The following is a 20,797-nucleotide window of genomic DNA, read 5'->3' on the forward strand; positions in this document are numbered from 1 at the left end:
AACACACAAAAAAATACATATATTAAAGAAAGACCATATATCCCAGTATAGCATTTTTCCTTAAAATTGCATTTCATTAATGTCAATTTTCTATTCTTCTAATTTCAAAATTCTACTTCCTGATTGTTGGCCAGTGTCGTCCGCCGCTGCGATTACCGATACCTTGAATTCCTAGATACACTGTACATGGTATCGGTATTGGGCGAATACTAGGTCTTACTTCAAAATATCTGTACTCACACTCTTGCCTATTTTACGATCAGGAACTAGACATAAAAATGACAAAAATAAAAAATTAATTTCATGCAATTTTAAGGCAAAATGCTGCGTTGGCATGTATAGGTCCTTCTTTAAAAATTGTCATTCTTTTTCAGCCGAAATTGTATATATCAAAAGTACTAGTAGTATCGGTATTTGGTATTGGTGGCGACTCAAATTGGGTCTGGTACTGGTATCGGTTTAAAAAAAAAATTATTGAACATTTCTACTATTTAATTAGAGTACCTTGCCAGCCACTGTAAGTACACATGTTGTAGGATATTGTAGGTTTTACAACTGTTTTCATTTTTTACTATCTCTGCCTAACAAAGGCATTCAACATGGCGTGTGAAGTGCACTTCACGGCACACATCAAGGCGGCACATTTCCTTTTTTTGTACATTCACCAAACTCAGGTGCACACCTCTCACAGCAATGCCCGTGTTTTCACATCTCATTCCTCCCCTCTCTGGGGCATGAAATTACCCATGAGTCACTGCTAGCCAGCGCCTGCTTTCCCATCCCTCGGCGACGATGAGGGTCGCCGCCACCCTCCGAGCCAGTTGGCTCATTTAGTCCTCCTGTCAGGCAATATCAAGCAGATGTCGGCATCAAAGAGGAACCAATCTATAAATCACAGCTTGTTTGTTGGATTGGAGGCTCCTTTTCCGAGGAGGGACACAAGAGTAGAGAGTGTGAGCCAAAAACCACCCATATTACAAGAAGCTACTTCCTCCCCCCCCAAGGGCTTGTCCATCCACTAGTCATCACACAAAAGGGCCTTTCTTCATTACATCGGACCCCTACTTTTGTCTTAGCTTCATATCTGTGCTGTATTCTTCTTCTAGTGTACCTGAGGTCCTTGGGTTGGTGATGATGTTTCAAGGGAACTTTCACTGGACCATATTTTGGCAAACGGGAGCATTGATAGAATTTTTTCCTCATTACAAATCTAAACTGTTGTAATTGTTTATTTCCTTGGGTAACTTCCCATCTTGTTCTGTGACAAAAGCTGAAAGGCTGCAAATGTTTAAGGCAGTCTGTGATGGAAAAAGACGGGGCATGAGCATGAAGTAACTAGACTAAGTGAAATTTCTGCAGAAATTGCCTGGGAATGTTGAAAGCTGAATACTTATGAAGTAAATTACAAAGTTGTAATTGTCGTTGAAAGAATAATGAATAAAAAGAACACTTGAACCCGGGAGGGGTGAATTTTTGAAGCAAGTTGAAATGTGTATGGAAACCTCCATTCATTTTGACAAAAAAGTGGAACTAATGATATCCAATAGAAAAATGCACCAAAAAAATCACTCAATAGCGCCACCTAGGCATGCAGTATCCTCCATTTATTTAAATAAAAAACTGGAAAAAATTATATCCAATGGAAAAAATGCAACAACAACAAAAAAATCACTCAATAGTGCCACCTAGGCATGCAGTACCCTCCATTCATTTAGATAGAAAAGTGGAATTATGATAGCCAGTTGGTATACATGTATATCCCTTGGCATAATTGCCATGGATATATTTGCAATGTACAGTCGGAGGTGGGATTCAAACCCGCGACCTCCTGGGTACTGGACAAGGCAATTTACCAAATGCGCCACTGAGCAGTATCAGACTGCTGGTAATGATGATCAGTTGTATGTATGGAAGTGGGCGTGGAAAGTGGGACTTAGAAAAAGTTCAATATCAGTACCATTGAAAATGAATGGGAAAAAGTTGATATTTAACATTAAATTGTGCGAATACTGTAAGTAATGTAGAATCAGACGATAAATAGCCCGGAAGGCGTGATTTTTTTTTTTAAGCAAGTTGAAATTTGAACAGTGTAAATCTGAAGTATTATGTGGGAGTTGTTTCACAGCAAAAAAAATCACAATAAAGCGATGCCCGGTGCGTGCCAATATTCCCCATGCAAATATTAGTTGCATACATTCTATCGCAGATTAGAAATTCACAAGTGAGACATCAAGACTGATGAGAGTGCATGCAATGTGCAATTAGCATTGACCAGCATTGCCTCTGTGAGCGAACAAGCTACCAGCGTTGACATTTGTGTTCCATGGCCTCCGCGCAACAAACTTTACAAAAAGTGTATTATTCATTGTACAAGAATGCTGAAAAAGAAGAAAATAACTGATAGAAACCACGGAGTAAGCGTTGGCCATGCACACCAGTCAGTGCTTGGCAGTCATACTGTTTAGAATAGATATAAGAGGTATTTTGGAAGTATAACCACATTGAGTCAGAATTGAAGATCAAGTGCAAGTCATCGCCCACTTAAAGATGAATGTTTTTTTCCATATGCTTTAAGATAATAATAATGTTGATAGAATCTCTTACTTCTTGTACTTTTCCCCCCAAAAATGTTTCATAATACAACATGTGAAAAATCCAATTTGATCAAAATATTCATTGTAAATGGAGTGCATTATAGCGCTTTATCTTCATAAGTTTAGTAAGTTATATTCACTTATATCTTTCAAACATATTAATTTGTTGAAGCCTAGACTGGCCATGTAACCAACTTCACGGAAATAACTTAAATAAACTTGGGGGGAAAAATTACTAAAAGGATCCCACGCCATGTAGCCTGGCCGATGGGAGAACCAAAGATGTTTTGCCCCATTTTAAATCTGCGTAATTATCTGCGGCGTGTGTACTACTTCGTCCTCACTAATGCTAAGCTCGCTAATGCTACACTAGTAGCTTCCTCCTCGCTAATTCTAATATCGCTAATGCTAGGATAGTAGCTTTATCCTCGCTAGTGCTATGCTTGCTAATGCTAGGTTAGTAGCTAATGCTAAGCTTGCTAATGCTACGCTAGTAGCTTCCTCCTCACCAATTCTAATATCACTAATGCTAGGATAGTAGCTTTGTCCTCGCTAGTGCTATGCTTGCTAATGCTAGGTTAGTACCTAATGCTAAGCTCGCTAATGCTACTGCTACGCTAGGCAAGGCAAGGCAAGTTTATTTGCATAGCACATTTCATACACAAGGCAACTCAACAACACCTATAAGCATCAACAAACAGTAGTTAACATTCAGAGAAAAAAAGACAAAAACAATCAGTAGGTTACAAAATTTACACCAAAAAAACATAGATTGACAACGTGAAAACCTTAGACAGCAAACTTTAAAAACATTTAGCATAAGGAAATTAAAAAAAAATAATAGTAATAATAATATTAGCTTCCTCCTCGCTAATTCTAATACCGCTATTGCTAGGCTAGTAGCTTCGTCCTCGCTAATGCTTTGCTCGCTAATGCTAAGCTAGTATGCACACTAATGCTAGGCTAGTTCTTCTAAGTTAAGAAGGCGTGAGAGGCGGCCAGCGTCCATGTTTGCAAAGTCTCTTTCGTTCGAGACCAATAACTGGATGTTCAAGCAGCCAGTTGTTCTGTTGCTACTACAGACACACACACACACACACACAAACTACTTCTAGGTTACACGGCATACTTTGTTCCGTGCATGTGCAATCCCCACATAAAGGAAGCTGGGAGATCCCGTCCTCTCTGACAATATGCATTGACACACTATGTCTCGAATGGACAAATTATGAATCGACGTTTGTTTACAATGACCAATCCGCTGCTTAATTGGAGTCACCATCGATTCGTGCACAGCCCTAAAATTTAAGAATAAATGCTATATTGGGGTTTATAGGGCTTTCTTTAAAATTATCTCCCATTCTTTTTTGGGACATTTTATATATCAAAAGTACTAGTGGTATCGGTGCTTGCTTGGTATGGGTATCGGTGACTGCTCATGAGTTGAGTACTGGTATCGGTCTGAAAATAAGTGGTATCGAGCATCCGTACTTTTAGTGTTGACCATTGCTTACGTTTTCAAATCCAACTGGTGTGATGGCCACCATTAGCGTCAACTGAAACAAATAGCATGCAGTTATTTTGGAATGGGCAATAATGGGAACATTATCCCTCAATTCCTGTAATTGTGTAGAATTAGCCTGTGCTGTGTTGTTGTGTCAAGTATCCCAGGAATGCTCATGGTTCCACTTACCGCTTTTAGTCAGTTCACTGAGTTGAAATTAGCCGTTTGCAGTTGGTTGGATTGCAACAATTTGCACTGTGAGCACCACAAATTGTGTGAGTTGTTGACACACCAGTTAATGAACACGGCTTTACAAAAAAAAAGAAAAAAATAATACAGATTAGGTGAACTGCATACTGTTGTACTTAATTTTCAATTTTGCATGTTTTCCCTAAATATTTCGTCGAGCCACACCTGTTACTCTCTCTCTCTCTCTCTCGCTCACTGTACTCACAAACGCTGCTCTCGGACTTCACAGGAAGTAGATGTGATTGCAGAAGCATGACCTAACGCCAGCCGGTGTTTGTTTTAGGTCTCCCAGGTGACCAGAGGCTAGAGGAAGGAAACTGAGCCCTCATCACTAGAGACTGTCATCTAGGAACATGTTACTCTTAATGTGTTCTTGTACGTCAGTGCCTGTGTGTGTGTCTTGTATATGAATAACATGAGCATATGGGCGGGTAGCACTGTGACCATTGAGAGCAGATGTTTTAGACCACCTGGTGTAGCTGCTTGCAGAGTGCGCTGCACACGCTTCCCAACACACACCACAAGCAAAAAGACGCATTTGCACCCAAGACTCGGTCCTGTTTCATGTATCTGTCCAGGAAAAATCTGGAATGAAATCCACATTTTCATTTGCGGAACTCTCTTTACACTGGTGTGTATGCAATAGGTGTTGAAGGAGAGTGGACCCCCGCACATGAAAAGCTTCCTGACCCGCGTCACCGTTGGGGAATTCTCCGCCGAGGGCGAGGGCAACAGCAAAAAGCTATCCAAGAAGCGTGCCGCTCTGTCCGTTCTGCAGGACCTGAAGAAGCTCCCGTTCATTCCGGTTGTGGAGAAACCCAAAACACACTACAAGAAACGCACCAAGACCATCCTCAAGGTACTCCAACTAGAGTGGCCGGTCTAATATTAATCCATTGCATTTCCTCACCTACATTAGGGACGTTTTTTGTTTGTCAACTGCTGATAGTAGCAAGCCTCTCTTAGGAGTAGGCCTAAAAGGTCATGCAAAAATGTCATACTATTGAAGAATTTTAGAGAGCCCCCCATGTTGTCCACAATACTGGTACCTTATTAGAATTGCACTTGGTGTATACAGTATATAGTACAGGGGTCAGGAGCCTTTACAGTCAAAAGAGCCATTTGAGGCCAAATAAATAACAAAAAATTCTGTGATTCGTTTTCTTCTACCTTTTGTCTTCCTTTTTTTTTAAAGGGTATTTTTTAGACTTTTTTTGCATTTCTGTCAAATTTCTGACATTTTTTGGGCAATTTTATGGACATACAGTATTATGGTATTTTTCTGACTCTTCCATTTTTTGAAATTTTTATGGCCTTTTTTTTTGCTTTCAGCTTTCTGATATTTTAAGGTAGTTTTGGGGTTTCTTTTTTTATTTTTGGCCTTTTTGTAGTTACTTTTTAAACGTTTTCTGTTCTGCCTTTTACTTTTTTTGTTTGTTACTAATTCCAAAGACATCTTAGGCTATTTTTATGCCTCTCTTCTTTTGTTTTTGGACATTTTATGGTTACATTTTCTTTTCTGTTCCCCGTCCCTCCATTCTGACATTTTTGATTGTTTCATGGACAATTTTTTTTTCTTCTTCCTTTTTGCACTTTTTATTGTAATTTTTGGACATTTTAAAGTAATTTTCAAAACTCTCATCTATCTCTCTTTTTCTGACAACATTCGGACAATTTTTGAGCGTATAATTACTCTTTTTTTTATTTAATCATTAATTCATTTAAATAATATTTTATCTAAAAAATCACAAATAAATATGTAGAAAAAAATAATAATTCCTACTTCGGTTTTTAGAGGTCCACAGAGGCCACAGGAGAGGGACTAAAGAGCCACATGTGGTTCCAGAGCCGCAGGTTGCAGACCACTGACATAGTATTTAGCTAATTCAATTGGCTGCCTGTCATAAAAAGAAGAAGAGATTATCCAGTGTCATGAAATGCATAATGTGGGCTATTTCAAATTTAGTGCACACCCAACATTTTATCAATTTGAACAGGTTACAGGATTAAAAATTATGTAATCGGAAATCAGGGTAGATGAAGAAATTCTCATATAATCGGGTGGAAAAAGCTCAGTTTTTAAAAAAAAAAAATTATTTTAAAAAAGATCATAAAGTGACACATTAATTCTGAGGCATAGTATAATAATCATAATAATAATAATTTTTGGTTTCACAATGTCAGGTTTTAGGGTCGTGTGGTGTTGACTACAAGAAAAAGGAAACAACAAAAACTCACAAATACATTTAAAAAATGTACGTATTTTATTATTATTATTTTGTTTGTTTGTAGTGGTTAGGTGTTTTATTCCCATGGGAGATTAAAGATAGGAACTATCTGGAGTACAGCATTTATTTATTCAAGTTCAAGCTTCCCCAATCCTGGTCCTCGAGGGCTTGAGTCCTGCAGATTTTAGATGTTTCCCATCTCCAACACGCCTGATTATTTTAATCAGCTCCATCAGCAAGCTCTGCAGAAGCCTGATAACGATGAGCATTAGAATCAGGTGTGTTAAAGGAAGCCAACATCTAAAACCTACAGGACTCCAAGCCCTCAAGGATCGGGATTGCTCAACGCTGTTTTAAATGACGCATCTGTGGATTAATTGAGCACACTTCTATGAACGTGGAAGGCGAAATGCAATAATTCACATCTTATATCTATCAATATTAAACAGCAAATAAATAAGAGTTGACTCACAGTTTGAACGCTATCAGATGTCTTTGCAACAGTTGATTGCTGTTGTCATTGGAAGCGTTGATGTTTCACACTCTCTGCCATTTCGTCCTCTAGACGGGACCGGACTATGGCCAGGGCATGAACCCTATCAGCCGCCTGGCCCAGATCCAGCAGGCAAAGAAGGAGAAAGAGCCCGAGTATTTGCTGCTTTCGGAGAGGGGGATGCCCCGGCGCAGGGAATTTATCATGCAGGTACGTACTGATTTTGCATTCTATTCAAGAATATTATAACGCTGGATAGCAAATCATGTAAAAGGCTACGCCCAACCTACAAACATTGCGCCTTAATGGGCAAATGAGAGGATGAAGAAGGATATTCATGCATATGTCATGAATGTCCATACCTACTAAACAGTAAAAACCCTGCCACAGTTTGGCTTTAGCCCCTGATGCTAGCTAGCTAGCTAGCTCCCTAGCAGGTTAACGAACACCATGGGAGCTAGCTGAGGAGCTACCTAGCTCAAAGCCAAACTGTGGCGGCGTTTTAACTTTCTAGACCTGGATTTGCCACCTGTTTGAAAATAATCAGCCAAGCCCCTGTAAAAGATACCTTGTCCTTATTGTTGCCCCAAGTATTAAACCTTGGACAGCTTAGCTTAGCTTTGTTGTTTATAATGGGCAAATCAAGTGTAGCGTGTATTTATCTGAACAATTTTGTCATCGTTTTCTTGTCAGCCTTTCTGTTAGCCTTGCACTTTTCTGTCTTTCAGTCACATATTCTTTTTCCATCATCCCCTTCTTTCATAAGTGGAACAGAGCTTCTCTTAGCATCGGGCAGTAATTCAGCCACAAACCTATTCTCCATGCCTCTTTGATACGCACATCAGGCTCTGTGAATGTACGTGCGTTTCTTTTGTGTCGTCCATTCACTCTTCTTAAATTTCCTCATTGTTCTCTGCCATAAGCACAGGGAGTGAAATGAGTCTCCATTTACTTCATCTCTTTAGTTGTGTTCCAACCACTATTTCCAGAAAAACGTTTCACCTCGTCTCAAATGCCTTTAATAGACTCATTGTATTTATTATTTTAAGAATAATTGTGTTTATTCCACAAGTCATTTACTGGACTTGTCGTCATTATGAATTGCTCGTGGCCCAAATCATGCATTTGAGGAAGTGCACCAAAGCCTGTCTGTTCACAGGCTCCGGCCGCCTTAATGTTATTAGTACAGCGTAATTGTCTGTTTGCATAACATAACGACGTCTGATATTCTCTTGGAAATATCTGCTTACATTATGAGTCGACAGATTTAATGTTTCGGGATCAGCGAAAAACAAACACTTCACTTTTCCTTTTTTGCTAAGTGGCTGGCTCGGTCTGGAGAAGGAAACCGAAACGTTTCTGGCTACAAGTGAATGAAAGTGTAAAAAGAAAAGGGAATGTCACAAGAACTGTGCATTTATATCTGACTTCAGTTAAAGTGATTTTTTTTTTTTATTAGGGGTGTCAGGCGATTAAAATTATTTTTTAATTATTATTTTATATATATATATATATATATACATATATATATATATATATATTTAATTAATTAATTAATTAAAGTCATGCACTTCAATAGTTTTCATATAGTTTCAATAGTTTTCTTCAAATTTTATATACGTTCTAAATGTACAATCAAAAAAAGTTTTCATACTCTTGCTAACAGAAAAAAGTGGGAAAAACATGTAAAACTAATAGAAATATGGCTGCATCTTTTAGTCACTGATACATTAATTTCATAATAATTTCTAATATTGAGTTTAAATGAAAAAGATGTACTCTGCTGTAAACAATGTGTGTGATATTGATTTGTGTTGGTCATTTTTCTACCACTAGATAGCATTATTGCATTTGTAAGATATTGGTGACAGCTCAGTGCATGTTTCATTTCATATTAAGAGCTATCTAATCTTTAACATAAAGTAACTTGTGTTTTACAATTTCAAAAATGTGCAGAATTTCACAACTTGACCCCAGTCTCCACAAATATATGGGCTTTCCAAGTGGGGCAGGATTAATCGTGTGTTAAAAATAATAGTAGTGTTAAAGGAACTTTGAATTAACTCAAAATTAACGCATTGATTTTGACACCCCTATTTTTTATGAATTGTGAATATTTTAAGTCACCTATGTCCTTCTTGCAGGTGAAGGTAAACACCGAGGTTGCCACGGGAACAGGGCCCAACAAAAAGGTGGCTAAACGGAATGCTGCTGAGGCAATGCTGCTACAGCTGGGATACAAAGCCTCTACAGTCCCTCAAACTCCAACAGAGGTACTTCTTTTTTTGTTTGAGCCTCACTTTTATCATCCTATTTGAGTTCCATTCCAGTAGTATTACTAAGTAACATCTTAGATTTATGTAGCACCTTTCAAGATCCCCAAAGTTATCACATTCTTCCACTTTGCATCACTGGTACCCTATGTGGTAGAATCACAAAAAAACAAAACAAAAAAGCTTACACATTTATGAAGTCACCTGATTCACGTCTTACATGATTTCGGTTTATTTGGACTCTTTAAGGATGATTGTCACACACATTTTTTTATTAAAATCCAAATTGTGTCACTTTTGGCCCGTTTGACGGCAAAGTTTCCACTGGATTTGCACGCTAACTCCAAATTAGTTGTGCCTCCGGTTCTCTCACCATTTCTCCCTCTTTTCTCATCTCAACTGTCACCCAAATCCAGAATGGTTGGGCTCAGTGTTGTACACACGTGTGTTTGTGACTATGTGTGTTTGTGTAGGCAGACATGCATACCACCACAGCAGCAGCACACTGAATAGGAGCCTTTGAGGGTGCTAAACATTGACAACCCCCCTGATTAAATAGCTGGCCTAGACAGACACTAGGCTCCTTAAGCGTTCTCGCATGTGAGCGCTCGTCTCTTTGTGGTCCAAACAGTAGGAAGGAACTTGTCTGACATGCGTGGAAAAAGCTGTCTGTTCAAGAATACATCTCTCTTACTTACCCCCCTCCCCTCCCTCTTCTCTGCCTCCCTTTGCATCACCACAGATGGACAACAAAGGCTGGAATGGACAAAAGGCGTCTTTTACCGAAGTGACGAGTAACAGTGAGTATCGGCACGTCTCTCCGTCTCCCTTTCCATTTCCTTCTCCTCCCCTTTCCCCGCGTCTCCATCGCTGCCTCTGTCCCCAGGTGGTTTTAGTTGCCGAGATGGCCCGGCGTTTAATCTCTGTGACTGGTCAATGGGCATCTGACTGTCAGTTTAATCGGCCGTGCGTCCTCGTGGGGAGCCTGCGAATTCAGGCCCATTCACTCAGGCTTACAGGGCCCGCACACTGAGGCCCTCTGGGGAGTCCCCCCGCTGCCCTCCTGTGCCCAAAACATCACATTTCACTCAGGATTAACGCACAAGCGCACATTCACATAATCCTATACACTACCACATACCATGAAAATGATGCAGGCCATATATGAAAATATGATCAACAAGTTACTAAAGACGGTGAGGCGACTTGCAAACAGTTATGAACTAAACAGGATTAAGGCGCCAAACACTCGGAAAACAGTCGGGTCAAAAATTAACCTAGTTTTTGGGTCAAATCAATAACCCACAAAGCAACCCAATTTTGGGGTGGTTTTGTGGGTTATTTATTTGACCCAACTTTTTGGGTTGATTGAATAACCTACAGTAATTTCTGGACTACAAGCCGATACTTTTTTCACTTGTATTCAACCCTGTGGCTAATACAAAGGTGTGGCTTATCCATCAGATCACAAGCGGGCACACTATAAATGAATCGCAAGAGCCTCAGGCAGAGCAAAACAAACCATCGAGACACAATTTGCACCCTCATTATGGAAAATAAAGTAGCGGGAACTTGGTGCGGTAACATTAAAAACACCTGCGGCTTACAGTCGGGTGCGGCTTTTATGTGTATTATTCCCCAAATTTAGCTAGCGCGGCTTATAGTCAGGTGCGCCTTGTAGTCCAGAAATTACTGTAATTGAATTGGGTCAAAAAAGAACCAACAACCCTTTTGAGTTGTTTAACCCAAAAAGTTATGTCAAATTAAAATAATTAACCACAAAGCAACTCAATTGGGTTATTCGTTTGACTAAACTTTTTGGGTCAATTGAGTTGGGTCAATTGGATCAAAAATTGACCAACTCAGTTTTTCGAGTTATTTAACCCAAAAAGCCGGGTCAAACTAAATTAATAATCCCCCCACAAAAAAAATTGGGGGGTTCTTTTGTGGTTTATTCATTGACTGTTTGGGTTAAGTGCCCCAGATGAAAAGGGTCAAAAACTTCTTTACTTATTAACTCATAAAGTTGGGTCAAACTAAATGAATAACCCACAAAGCAGCCCAGTTTTGTGTGTGTGTGTGTGTGTGTGGGGGGGGGGGGGGGGTTGTGGACCAACTTTTAAGATAATTGAATAACCCAATTGAATTGGGTGAAAAATGAACCAAACCAAATTACTACCAATAAATTAGTTTTGTGGGTTATTCATTTGATCCAATGTTTTTAATTAATTGAGTAATTAAAAATGAACCAACTCAAATTTTTGAGTTATTTAATCCAAAAGGTTGGGTCAAAATAAATTAATAACCTACAAAGCAACCACCAAAATTGGGTTGCTTTGTGAGTTATTCATTAGACCCAGTTTTTGGGTTAGTGGATAACCCTTTTGAATTGGGTCAAAAACTTTTGGAGCTTTTTAACCCAAATAAAGGGGTCAAATTAAATTAATAACCCACAAAATAACCCAATTGTGGGGGTTGTTTCTTGCATTATTTATTTGACACAGTTCTTAAACAAATATCTCAAAAAGTTGTGTCGGTCCCTTTTTGACACAATTTGAATTATTTTTGACCCAATTGTATTTTAGAGTGCAGCAAATTTGCTTTGTCAAAAATGTACAAATATTAAAACTGAATGAGGATTTCAGCAGAGGTCCATATTTGAAACATTACATTCTCTGTAGCCAAAATTGTATAAAAAAAAAAGCCATGATTTTCTTTCTTGTTTTGCATGGGAATGTGGTGACTCAGCATACCTTTTGGTTTTACCGTGGGTGGGAGAACTCATAGTAAAGCATGACGATGCAGTTCTGTAGAAAGCAGCTGCTCTGTGTCAGCTGTGTATCTGTTAACTTGGCCATTGTCTGGAATGAAAATAAAAATGTAAACACATTCCTTGTCATTAAGTCAAACATTCTATTTTAAAACTCCACTTTCTGTTCACATTTTTTGTTGCCTACATTTACACTTTAATCCATGCAGTGTATGTGAACAAAATTGTAAAAACACCACCCAGACAAGACACAAGTAACTTAAAACAATAATAGTAACTTTTTTTTAAAAGCCCATGTGATGTGGCAGAGACAACAAACCGATGAGTATTTTGAATTGGAATGTGCTGTCATCGCTCATATCCAATTGAGGCCTTTGGCAGTGCTGCCATGCTCTGACACAAACACACAACAAACCAGAATTAATGGGATGTTTGAACTTTATGATGAGCTGTACAAAACCGACTCACCACTTAATATTGTTGTTTGCTCTGTGCACACAATATCAAGATTAAAGCAGAGCCGCATTAATGACATTCACGTTAGGGATTTGGCCCAATTTGTCAAACGATAAATAATGAAAATCGATCTTTGTTCTTTTGCGTAAACTGTATCTTGTGGTTGTGGTTTGTATTGTAGTCTTTGCGCTAGGCATTGCCTGTCACATAACTCCGGAGCAGAGCCTCCTGGGAAATTCCCCTCATTTGGTGATGATGTCTGCAGCCATTCCCATTCATAGTTTGCCCCTTACTCAATATCAGGCTTAGCTCTCTGCTAATTAGCTTGTTATGGTCTTCCTAACCACACACAGCACACACGATAGGTTTTCAATATTTGTTGCACAAACATTTACCGCTCACTAAAAAAAAGTGTGTTTGTTGTGGTTGCCTGTTGTCATGATTGCCAGGGCAGAATGGAAGCAACAAGCTGTTTTCATGGCACTTCTCTTTCTAGTGAATGTTTTACAACAATGATTTAAATATTGTAGTGTATAAGCTTTTAAATAATGTTTTTGACACATGGACTTGATTTGGAAGTTTGGCGAGGCATTTCCTTCAAATCAAAAGGACTGAATTCCTTGCTTCTTTTTTTGATGTCTGCGATGTTGATGACCAAAACAAAAGAGTAGACTGGACTAACTGTAAATAACATACTTTGGGTGTCATTTTTCCCATTATTCTTGGATTGGACCGGCTCAAGGGAAATGAGCGCAGAGCTCCCACTACATTTAGCAACATAGTTTATTGTCATTTTAATTATTATCAGAGATGACAAATCCAGGTCCAGAAAGTAAAAACCCTGCCACAGTTTGGCTTTAGACCTTATTGCTGATTGTTTCAGTTGTCGCGGTAGCTAGCTAGGGAGCTAGCTAGCTAGCACCAGGGGCTAAAGCCAAACCGTGGCAGGGTTTTTACTTTTTGGACCTGGATTTGCCACCTCTGATTATTATTGTATCAATACTCACCCATCCCTAACATAATTAAATTAGATAATAACTTGAACAAAATCCACATCAGTATAGATTTACAACTGCACAGCATAAATAAAAAAAGACACATAAATAGTCATTTCTAATTAGCATTTAGCTACCCACATCATTCTCATTCTAACATGGCCCATAATGAAAGACAGCCACATCACAAGCGCCATCCACGCACAAGTCTCCTTGAAAATACATGCCTTACTTCAAATAAAAGTCAACAAAAGCCCCCGGAAACTATTGAAGGAAATACGGTAAATCCGAAGTAGGCTATTGCTTTTGTTTGACCAAAACATAACACGTACCTCATTGTGTTTATGTGCCGGCGTGAGCTGTAGGGATGCTGCACTTAACAACCAACAGTGGCTTAAAGACTGGAAGGAAGCGTTAAAAGAAAGAGTCGTAAGAGGAGTGATTTTTCTCTCGTCTATTCCCATGGGTCCTGCGGCCAGGCTTTTCACTGGAGTTGCCACATTTCATTTCCTGCTGTGCATATGTGTGTGCGTCCGTGTGTCGGCGCATTGTGTGCATGTGTGAACTATGCGAAGGTCTCGCTCGGCCGCGGTGATTTATAGCAGTGGGCTATGGCCCTATCTGTTTTCGATCAGTCTCATGCTTGGCTCTGGCTTCCCTCCAGCGCTCCCCTGGCCCGCCGGACGCCGAACATGGGCGGGACCCCGAGAAAACTGCCTGGAAACTTGCAGCACTCTCCTTTCATTCCCGTCTTACGTCTCTGTTTTATTGCATCTTCTGCCCATCATCTCGTTTACCTCTCGTTCATGCACACAGCCCCCTATTTTTATTTTTTTTTTGAGAGGTCTGTATTATTCCTTCGGCAGCCTTACCGAGTCATGTCATGTCATCATCATCACTCTCTTTTTATTTTTGTGCGTGCATGCGCTCTTTAAAGCAACACTAAGGAACTTTCAGTTTGTTGATTATGGCGGTGCCATATGGACAAGAGCGGCAATGTTATGCCTGAAGGAAGACCCCATTTCCCATGAGGACAAGCACATTACGTGTTTTTTTCCCCCCCCACTCAAATTGACTTCCGGCTGTAATGAATGGGCAAAGGGTGAAGTGACGCATTCCATAAAGCAGTCACATTTGTAGTTTTTTGTGTGGCAGTTTTCTCCTCAAATCCTCCTCAAAGTTGCTTGGTTCCAGTAAAAATGATACAGACCCCCTCAGGCCATGTCCAAGGTACCATTCAACTAGTCTTAAGTTGATGTTTCATCAGAAGAGTTATGAAAATATTTTATTAAGGTTGAAAAGTTCTTTAGTGCTACGTTAATTCACCTGAAACCTAAAATATGAAACCTTTTACCGAAACCGGATACTTCAGAGTTCCACCAGAGTTGTGAAGTTCAGGAGGCTAGAGGAAGGATCAAAGGAAGGAATGATGTAGCAAAGTGAAATCCAACACCAACCAGGCATCACGTTCCATTCACAGAGTTACAAATCCAGAATAATTCACCAACCCCAGACACATCTGAATTCCAACAGTATTGGGGAGACATCAAGAAACCAGAGGAAGGACTAAAAGAAGGAAGGAAGGATACATGAAGCACAGTGAGATCCACAAATGCCAACCTCTGCTGGTGTGGTGTATCTGGCATGCATGAGAACCTCCACCAAAGAGGGGACCTTGGCCCGACAAGGCAAGCACATCCCCCCCAGGGTCCCCCACACAGTCTCCTACTGGCAAACCTGTGGCAAACTCACATGGCTTACATCCTCTGCCCCCTCTGAGCCCCCACTTAATTCTCTTTGTCCACTGCTGATGTCATGTTGGCCAGCATCTTTCATTTTTTTACGACGGTGCATGCAGAATTCGCAGGCAAGTTTGCTTCAAATTGCCCTCCTTGACTGAAAAGACAAGCAAAGCAGTGGAGGTTGTGTCATTACTGACGTGGTGGAGATTGTTCTCGTATGAGTAATAGCGCCTGAGTTTCATCGCAGCCTTCAGTGCCCACTTCAGTTGTTAACATTGTGCAATGGATTCCCAGAAAGCCTCGACTGAAGTGCAAGTGCGCAACTCTCTGGTCTGTGTATGTGCGATGGCCATAGTAACTCAAACAGGAAGTATGCTGTCAGTCATGCGCTCGCTCCAACACTTTCTTCCCAGCTGTTGGTCCGTACACACACAAACAAGCGCAAAGACTCACACACACGAACACAGCTGGTCTTCCTGTCTCTGGTGACCTTGGCTGGATTTAGGAGGCTCCGCATGGTTTTCACATCCACTCCTCCACACCCATCTAAAAACTGGCTCACTTTTATCATCTTTACCCCAACTCAAGTCGTCTCCTGTTGGCCTTTCGCACCTCATTCTTTCAGTTTTGAGCCGCAAAATGACGAAAGTAACCGGCCCCATTGGCGTTTTCCTCAGTCCACCTGTCGCAGCCATTTTAGGACGATGATGTCAGAGTGCTACGGACGCCAAGATAAACACATGAGATTTATCGAAGCGATCCGGATCAGAAGAGGCTCATAGTCTTGTCTTGTTCGTCTGTTGAAGAGAAGCAGGTCAGACGAAACAGATGCCTTGGCCTGTTAAATGCAAATCACACGGGCCATTTCTTTGGGCCACCGAAAAGTACTCGCAGGAAGCGGAACAGAACCTGCGTCATAATTTGGTGCATAGTAGCGCTTTTACAGACATAGTTTGTGTATCCCTTGTGGTTGACTGCATGGATTCCTAATAAAGGGATTATACTGTATATTTGCAAATCATTCGTCGTGTGTTCATCATATTGCTGTCCAAATTCCCAAATCAATGCTCCGTTTCCAAAGTGCTCCTCAAATCCCAGTAAAGGCTCAAGAAGCAAATCACGTCTCGGATCTTCCCCCGTTGCGTTCAAAGCCGTACACGATTCTCGGCAGCCAACTGCGCGGTTTCTCATCACTGATGAAATACTAGCTGTTGTGTTGATGTTGGTTGATGTGTCTGTGTTTGCGTTTCCGAATGAGAAAGAAGCTGCACTTCTATCCCAGCGGATGCGTTTGGTCGAGCTCGGGACTGCCAAACCACACAAAGTGATGGAATGACACTTTGGGAGCCAAGCTACACAGACACACAATGACACACGCATATGTGCGAATGAAGTTGTAGTTAATATATGAAATTTCACTTCCTGATCAAATTCTGGGTGGTCCTTCAATTTTCCCTCCACTTGAATTTTGAAAAAAAAAAAGAAAACTGTATAGAGCAGGGGTTTGCAACCTGCGGCTCTGGAGTCTCTCAAAAAATACAAATTAATTTAAAAAAATTACACATTTATTTTTAGATAAACTATTATTCAAATGAATAAATGATTAAATAAAAAATATATAATTAAATATTCAAAAAAAAAAAATTGTCAACTTTTTTATTTTTTTACTCATTGATTCCCAGCCATTTTCACTGAGGCAACCCCCTTTGCTCCTGGCTGTTTTACTGGATTTTGGCTGATTTTGCAAGGCCCACAGAATATTGTGTTCTATTGCTATAAAAACATGGAACCTACCAAAAGTAGACTAAAGTCTTTTTTTTCATCAGGAAAAAAGTATGTTTCTATATCTGTTTTTGTTTTGCAGCAATTAGCATTAGAATATAGCTAAGTTTCATCATTATTCACAAACCTGTTCAAGACACTGGCAAAAAGTGCTTGTTGCGACATGGCCCTGGCTGATCTCTTATACTCTGCTGCCATCTGCTGGTTGTTTTTGTAATAACTACCATTGCTTCACTCGTTCTCTGCCGTTCAGAGGCTGCATCCAAAGCCTGTATGCTCTAGCATTAAAAAAAAAACAAAAAACATATAATTACATCTTTGGGACACTTAAAACATTTAAAATAGAACGGATTTACAAATGAGTTAAATACCTAAAAATGTCCAAAAAGTAACTGTAAAATGTCAGAAAAAGTATAGGAAAAGCATAAATTACCATAAAACTTCTATGAAAAAAGGCAGAACAAATATTCAAAAAAGGAAATGTAGAAAATGAACATATTATATCAATAAAATTGTCAGAAATTTAACAGAAAGGCAGAAAAGTCAAAAAATGTGTGAAAAATGAAGTATGAAAAAAAAAACGAAAGGTAGAAGAAAGTAAATCTCAAAGTATTGGATGCTGCATATTTTTCTGTTATGGTGCAGCTATAATGAGCTCTCAAATTTAGACTAATAATAAAACTCTTTCTATAAACAGCATGACAATACTTGACATATCTCTCAACCCTCTCAGCCCAAAAAGGTCTGCTCCACCTCAGTCCTGATGTCTACCAGGAGATGGAAGCCAGCAGAAAGCAGGGCGGCGGCTCCCCAGGCCCCAACGGCAGCAGCGGCTCCATTAACTACATGGCCTCCAAAGACATGGGTACCTGCGCCACCCCGCTACCCCCAGGACACACTCCATACTTCAGCAGTCCATCCCCTACTCCCAGCCCAACAGCCACCATGGCCAGGGAGCTGCTGCTAAACGGCCAGTCATCCATGGCAGACGCCACGCTGTCAGGAAAGGGGAAGAGTCCGCCCTTGGCCTGTGGTGTCTCGGTGCAACCCGCACAGCAGCTGGACTACCTGGCTCGCATCCAGGGATTCCAGGTAAGCTTCAAAAAGCCAAACTGAAGTGTTCCACTGCTTGCTGGCTTATATGGTAATAGTAAGATAATTGTTGCAGCTGTTTTTTTTTTATCATTTTGAGGGGGGAAAAACGGGGGAAAAACTGTAAAAACAACAGCCTGCTTAGCTTAGGGTTCTTTATAGAGGGCCAAAAATCAAAAAAATTATAAATAAAAATGGATATAAAAATATAATTCAAAAATTAAATACAAATAAATAATTAAATAAATATAAATTGGAATTAAAAACAACAAAACATATATACATACATACATACAGTACATAAAAAAGTAAATACATAATAAATATAAGAAATAAATGTAAAAATAAATATATAAATAAATATATCAATCAATCAAACAAAATGGCTTTGCTCTCATATTTTGCAAATTGCCTTTGGAAAGTTTTGATGGTGGAGTGAGCAGGTCGGCGAACAGGGAATTCTCAACGGCTTATATGGAGTGCTGCAGCAATGGACGACTATCTTGTCCACTGTCACCACAAGTTGCGACTTGAGTTGCTCGACAACTTCACACAAGTTCCTGTAAACAACAAGGTCCATTGTTTTTTTCGTGTGTGTGTGAATTCTCCCTTGCTGTGGAACAGGCCTATAGTCCGACATAGACTGACATCTTGATCAAACAACAAGCGAATAGTTCAACCCAAGACACACTTAGGACTGCCCCCTCATTTGAATAACATTTCATGACGCATTGCACGCTGACAGCGTCTGCAGCATGAAATAAATAAATATGAAAGCAGATCGTTCTTATTAATTGGCATTTAATTCTATTTATATAATTATTTTTGTTTTTATTTCCACAGTTTTATTTTTTGAAATCTCGTTTATTTTTTATTATTTTGTTGTTTTTATTTCTGTTTATATTTATTTTTGGATATTTAATTTTTGGATTATAATTTTTCTATATCAGTTTCTATTTTCACTTTTATTTATTTATTTTGGCATTTTTGGTCCTCCATAATTCTTATAGGCCATTATTTCTCTGAGCATTCCTGTCTGTGTGTAACCTGAGAGAGTAGCACGTATGCACAAACGCACACATGCACACAGCAGGTTCTGGTTAGTGGAATTGAAGAGTCAGGATAAGCCTGTGTGTGTGCGCGCGTGTATGTCAACTCTGAATGCACAAGCCCTAATCTGCATTATTGACATAGGACTTCACCATGAATCCCTCCATGCATTAATGTGAGGAAATAAACACATCAGAATATGAGCATATTTCTGAGCCAGGCTGTAATTGAAACATGCAGGCAACACTGAGCGGATGATTTAGATCATGGATTGTAATGATTATTTTTAGCCTGGGTTCTATCCAATCCCAGGGATTGTAATATGTGATGTATAATAAAAAAAAAAAAAAGCACTTCACTTGATTCTACAATCTACATGATACGGACGTTACTTTATGTCACATTGTCAGTGACATCAACCAACAAAAACTTTTTTTGTGTCATGGGATAACATCTTGGTTTTATTGTAACGTAATGATGTTATCCATCCAAGTGAGCGGATTACAGTGACCACTCAATAATCTGATGTGGCAAATCTGGGTCTAGAAATTTAAAACCCTGCCACAGTTTGGCTTTAGCACCAGGTGCTAGCTAGCTAACTCCCTAGACGGCAAACGAGCCGGGGAGCTAGCTAGGGAGCTAGCTAGCTAGCACCTGGTGCTAAAGCCAAACTGTGGCAGGGTTTTTACTTTCTGGACCTAGATTTGCCACCTATGTCAATAATGTGATGAAAGAAACTTAAAAGTGAGCACATTGGACTAGCAAGTGTGTATTTCACTCGCCCAGCTCCCAAGACAAAAGCAAGGCTGTGTACCTGCTAGGCCCTACTTTTGATTTAAGCCTCCGATAGAAGCACAGAACTGGATGAGCAACAGTGTGGCGTTGGACTCGCGCCAGTTTGGAGCAAGTATGCTGGCACTTGAGCCAGTGTGTTTGTGTTTGTGTGTATTTCCTATTAATTTGGCTGGCGTGTTGTTGGCACCACGGGTATGTGTGCTGGAAGTAGGACAAAAACAAAGAGGCTAGCAGTAATAGACAACACATGGACCAAGAAATTCTGCAGATACCTTTTTTTTCTCTCTCTCTCTTACAACGACAGTTTAATTGTCCCATATCGCTGCTAGTTGTCGTTTGAATACGTTGAAGTCTTTGACCGCGCCATTGCCGCCACCAGCTGCTCATTTTCACTGCCATAATATGACTTAATAGCGCCATCATCCACTGCAACCACTTCACTTTATGAACCTGTAGCTCATTTTATAATGAACGACACAGTTTGATATGGACAATCTATTAATAATGGAAAAGTAATGAGTATTTATTTCTGCCATTGATTTGCAATGAATGAAGTTGTAGTATCACATTTGGTGCCTTCTTATCATTGGATAGTTAAAGTATGTATGTATGTAAATGTACAACCCCAAGAGATGAAATCTCCTTTATATATGGTCCCCTTATAATTACTATATAAACTTAAAATTTATATTTATAGTAAAAATAGCAATAAGAATATCTTAAACAACAACATAAAACACTCAATTGTTTTGATGCAGAAGGATCAATTTAGCT

The 20,797-nt window shown here is 39.7% G+C and overlaps 1 protein-coding gene across 1 annotated transcript in view; it reads left to right on the forward strand.

Moving 5' to 3' along the window:
• Positions 1-20,797, forward strand: part of stau2 (staufen double-stranded RNA binding protein 2) — a 100,606-nt gene that overhangs the window by 36,502 nt on the left and 43,307 nt on the right. The window contains exons 8-12 of the mRNA XM_077554180.1: positions 4,994-5,206; positions 7,141-7,278; positions 9,213-9,341; positions 10,084-10,141; positions 17,820-18,178. Of these exons, the coding sequence (XP_077410306.1) occupies positions 4,994-5,206; positions 7,141-7,278; positions 9,213-9,341; positions 10,084-10,141; positions 17,820-18,178 (897 nt within the window). The remainder of the gene's footprint in view (positions 1-4,993; positions 5,207-7,140; positions 7,279-9,212; positions 9,342-10,083; positions 10,142-17,819; positions 18,179-20,797) is intronic.

Source organism: Vanacampus margaritifer, chromosome 20 (genome assembly GCF_051991255.1).
Source record: "Vanacampus margaritifer isolate UIUO_Vmar chromosome 20, RoL_Vmar_1.0, whole genome shotgun sequence".
NCBI classification, from domain to species: domain Eukaryota; kingdom Metazoa; phylum Chordata; class Actinopteri; order Syngnathiformes; family Syngnathidae; genus Vanacampus; species Vanacampus margaritifer.